Source organism: Gadus morhua, chromosome 22 (genome assembly GCF_902167405.1).
Source record: "Gadus morhua chromosome 22, gadMor3.0, whole genome shotgun sequence".
In the NCBI taxonomy this organism is placed as follows: Eukaryota; Metazoa; Chordata; class Actinopteri; order Gadiformes; family Gadidae; genus Gadus; species Gadus morhua.
Window position 1 is genome coordinate 18,823,491 of NC_044069.1, and position 5,000 is coordinate 18,828,490.

Genomic DNA, 5,000 nt, shown 5'->3' on the forward strand with positions numbered 1-5,000 from the left:
GCATGACTTGACCACACACACATCCATATGCAATAAGGTGCACTTGTCTGATGTTAGGAATAAATCGAGCTGGTGACTAAAGGGACTGAACCAGTGGTCTTCTTCTCTAGGGATCGAGGGGAGGACCAGGGGACCAGGGCCCTGAGGGACCCACTGGACCCAAAGTAAGGCCCCCTCCTACCGGCTCTCATCCTGATCTCTCCCCCTCACATTTACCAGCCTGGATCCAGTTCAAAACGACCTTCAAACCCATCAAAGTGGATCGACCAATCAGCACCAGGGGGAGGGAGTTTTAGTTCATGACCAGGCAATTGGACATGTGACAAATTATATTAGATATGATATGGAACTAATAAGGATGTTAGAAGATGAATAGGGGAAGATGAGGACTAGAGTCTGTGAAGAGAGCAAGAGCATCACCTCAGTTAGTTCATCTGATTGGCTGAGGATCAGAACATGACTCAGACCTGATCTCCATATAGATCAGGTCTCAGTCATCTTCGGATCCTCAGCCAATCAGAACATGACTCAGATCTGATCTCCTTATATGGAGCACAGGTCTGAGTCATGTTCTGATCAGATCTTATCAGAACATCACATCTGAAGAACACTCTCAATATCAGTTGGCACGCAGGAATAGGTCAAAAATGAATTGAACAAATCAAAGAAATATGAATGATATTGATGTTGAATAGTGGTTCGGTAACGGGTAAAATAAGTAATTAAATAATATACCAATAGCCAACCGAAACAACGACACAAGTTGGTCTGTTTCTGCACCGGGATGCATTCGTGTCCCTTAAAGCAGAGAACATGATGTCATGATGTCATTATCACGTGTCAACCTGGACTCAACAGTCGTACGGGACAATATTCACAGTTTAGCACTACCAATAGCACCACAGATGTAGACCTGATTCCTTATCACTGTGGTCACTCCCCACAGAGGTCAGAGGTCAGAGGGCAGAGGGGAACAGGGACACATGTTTCTAACCCTTCTTCCCTGAACAGGGTGAAACGGGGCCCGCTGGGGCCCCCGGACAACAAGGGGACGTTGGCGTCGGTTTTCCCGGAGCGAAGGTGAGCTCCTTAGATCTTGTGGATATTGTAATGTCTTGTATTTAGAATGTAGTAACCATTACAACAGTTCCAGTGACAACAATGTGATGTGCACCGGGGCGGCGGGCTGACCGTTGGACTGGACTATAGCGCCCCCTATGGGACTCTGAGTTATAGCGCCCCCTATGGGAATCTGAGCTATAGCGCCCCCTATGGGAATCTGAGCTATAGCGCCCCCTATGGGAATCTGAGCTATAGCGCCCCCTATGGGAACCTGAGTTATAGCACCCCCTATGGGAATTTGAGCTATAGCACCCCCTATGGGAATCTGAGTTATAGCACCCCCTATGGGAATCTGAGCTATAGCACCCCCTATGGGAATCTGGTTTATAAAGCCCCTTGTAGGAATCTGGTTTATAGAGCCCCTATGGGAATCTGGTTTATAGAGCCCCTTGTAGGAATCTGGTTTATAGAGCCCCTATGGGAATCTGGTTTATAGAGCCCCTATGGGAATCTGGTTTATAGAGACCCTATGGGAATCTGGTTTATAGTGCCCCTATGGGAATCTGAGTTATAGCGCCCCCTATGGGAATCTGGTTCATAGAGCCCCTATGGGAATCTGGTTTATAGAGCCCCTATGGGAATCTGAGTTATAGCGCCCCCTATGGGAATCTGGTTTATAGAGCCCCTATGGGAATCTCATCCTCAAACTCTTTGGAGACCCGCTTACCGGGAATAGAAATGTCCCATTTTGAATGCATCACGGTATGGTCATGCATCATATGACTGAAAGGTGTAATGACCCTCATGGAAACTGCTCTCTGGCTCCTCTGAGGACGTGTTCAAGTGATCACATGTTGAGTGTCTCTGCGGACTGATGGGGTCCAGACCCCGGCCTAACCTCCGCTCCCCCTGCAGGGAGACAAGGGGAACCAGGGGCGAGCGGGCCCCAGCGGGCCCTTGGGTCAGGGGGAACCCGGCCCCCCGGTGAGTCTGCTCCCCCTCGTCTGATCTATACACACACTCACACTGTCACAAACTTGCACGCGCACGCACACACACACGCATGCATGCAAACGCGCACACATAAACACACGCACACACGCACACAAACACTGATCATATTTCATCAACCACAAAATTATTATTATAATTTTGATTTTCAACGGTATTGTAGATTGCTTATTGTCCCTTTACACTGAGTAGTCCTCACAACAAAGAAACAAAGCTTGAATGTGTTTATAAATGTGTGTATGAGTGTGTGAATGAATGTGTGTATGAATGTGTGAATGGCTTTGGTTTTTTATGGATGGGTGAATGTGAGTCATTAGCATCCCTTCACAGCAGAAGCATGCAGAACAAATAATAATAAAAACCGTCTCTAAGGACATCTAACACATGATAATGAATCCTGCTCTGTGTCCCCAGGGACCGCCCGGACCGCAGGGCCTCCACGGGGCCCATGGGGCCCCGGGGGAGGGGCTCCCAGGGTCAAAGGTACATCCCCTTATGTTACATGTTGTATCATTGTTCAAAAGAGTGGCTGTGTGCGCATCCCACCAGGGGACCATTCTGGGTATCCTGACGCACCGGTACCCGGGACACAACCACCTCATGCAGTGAGGGCCTCTCCTCATGCAGTGAGGGCCCTCTCCTCATGCAGTGAGGGCCTCTCCTCAGGCAGTGAGGGCCCTCTCCTCATGCAGTGAGGGCCTCTCCTCATGCAGTGAGGGCCCTCTCCTCATGCAGTGAGGGCCTCTCCTCAGGCAGTGAGGGCCCTCTCCTCATGCAGTGAGGGCCCCCTCCTCATGCAGTGAGGGCCCTCTGATGCAGTGAGGGCCCCCTCCTCATGCAGTGAGGGCCCCCTCCTCATGCAGTGAGGCCCCTCTCCTCATGCAGTGAGGGCCTCTCCTCATGCAGTGAGGGCCCTCCCCTCATGCAGTGAGGGCCCCCTCCTCATGCAGTGAGGGCCCTCCCCTCATGCAGTGAGGGCCCCCTCCTCATGCAGTGAGGGCCCCCTCCTCATGCAGTGAGGGCCTCTCCTCATGCAGTGAGGGCCTCTCCTCATGCAGTGAGGGCCTCTCCTCATGCAGTGGGGGCCTCTCCTCATGCAGTGAGGGCCCCCTCCTCATGCAGTGAGGGCCTCTCCTCATGCAGTGAGGGCCTCTCCTCATGCAGTGAGGGCCCTGGGATCTTCAGTGACCCCAGGGGGTCAGCACCGTGGTCTACGTCCCGTCCCTAAGACGGGGGGTACCATGTAGATATTATGTGGACCAAACCAAAGAGCTGTGTCGGTATAAAGCATGTGCACAGGGGAGGGGCTACAGTGCCCTCCTGCCCCCATTGGCTGAGGGGAACCACAGCCTGGGAGCCAGACAGGTATGCAGGCTCATGTTTAATTTGCTGTGGCTGATGTGGTCTGGCGCCCCTCCCGGTCTGACAGTTCCCCAGCAGACCTGGCCCGGGTCGGGCCAAACACAACCGTTTATCTAGCCCGGGCGGGTGTGATACGCTGCTGATGCGGAACGGTCTGATGAGTCTGCTCTGGCGTCAGCCTTAAACACACTGGGGCCTGTGCCTTTCTCTCCACCCCTGCTTTGAGGCTCCTGTTGATCGGACCCATGGGCTGGCTGTACTACGACCGCGAGTTGATTTACAAGTGCAGCGCCCGGCATCACACCAGGCGTTCCCTTGCTCTGATTTAGGGGTCGGCTTGGCTCTGGAGTTAGAGCAGTTGTCTTGTAACCGCAAGGTTGCTAGTTCGATCCCCAGCTCCTCCTAGCTGAGTGTTGATGTGTCCCTGAGCAAGACACTTAACTCTTAACTGCTCCTGACGAGCTGGCTGTCGCCTTGCATGGTTGACTCTGCCGTCGGTGTGTCAATGTGTGTATTAACCGATGTAAGTCGCTTTGGATAAAAGTGTGTGCTAAATGCCCTAATTGTAATTGATTCGTTGGTGGTCTTTCTGATTGTGTCCAGACGTGTTTAGGTCGGCACCCACTCATCACACCCTTTGGAAATCCTAATGACCTGCGAGGTTCCAGGCAATGTCGGGGTGAAAACCTCTAGGGCCAAAATAACATGTTTTGTTTATCGTAATAATAGTTTTATGGTAGTTTTACTATGACCCTGCATGTATATATATATGTACACATATATAACATGAATCCATCTACCTTGACAATCTGTATGTTGTCTCTTCTTGTTCACAGGGGGACAGAGGCTATGAGGGTCCCAAGGGCAATCGCGGACCCCCGGGGGTTGGGCTAAGAGGAGACAAGGTACGGTGAGCCCCTGGGCTGAGGTGGTAGGGACAGACAGACAGACAGACAGACAGACAGACAGACAGACAGACAGACAGGCAGACAGACAGACAGACAGACAGACAGACAGACAGACAGACAGAGGCCGTGCAGCAGGGGCTCTGACTGTGTGCTGGTTCTCCTCAGGGCAGTGCAGGTGAGCCAGGCCTCCCCGGGCTGCTGGGATTCCCGGGGGTCGGGATCCAGGGAGAGAAGGTGAGAGCCAATCAGAATCCATGTCAATCCAATGCGTTGTCATTTGTTTTATTTTTAAGTTTAGTATTCCTCTCTCTCTCTCTCTCTCTCTCTCTCTCTCTCTCTCTCTCGCTCTCTCTCTCTCTCTCTCTCTCTCTCTCTCTCTCTCTCTCTCTCTCTCCCCCCCTCTCTATTTAACATTAGTGTTGTTCCTGTATGTGATATTCCTCAAGTCCCCTCTCCCCTCTCTCCTCTCTCAGGGAGACCAGGGGCCGGTGGGCCCGTCCGGCCCCAGGGGGCCCTCAGGGCACGGTGCTGTGGGGCCCAAGGTGGGTGCAGCCTTCACTCCCACAGCCTGTAGCACGTAGCATGTAGCATCCCAGCAGATGAAAACCACATGTTAACCATGTAACACACGGTGGATTGTTATGGATTGGGCGCGGT

General features: G+C 52.3%; 1 protein-coding gene across 1 annotated transcript in view; it reads left to right on the top strand.

The window, feature by feature from the left end:
• The window catches only part of col28a1a (collagen, type XXVIII, alpha 1a), a 22,245-nt gene that overhangs the window by 7,672 nt on the left and 9,573 nt on the right, over positions 1-5,000 (top strand). Inside the window, exons 12-18 of the mRNA XM_030347735.1 lie at positions 111-164; positions 1,012-1,080; positions 1,978-2,046; positions 2,488-2,556; positions 4,272-4,340; positions 4,509-4,577; positions 4,817-4,885. Coding sequence (XP_030203595.1) covers positions 111-164; positions 1,012-1,080; positions 1,978-2,046; positions 2,488-2,556; positions 4,272-4,340; positions 4,509-4,577; positions 4,817-4,885 — 468 coding nt within the window. The remainder of the gene's footprint in view (positions 1-110; positions 165-1,011; positions 1,081-1,977; positions 2,047-2,487; positions 2,557-4,271; positions 4,341-4,508; positions 4,578-4,816; positions 4,886-5,000) is intronic.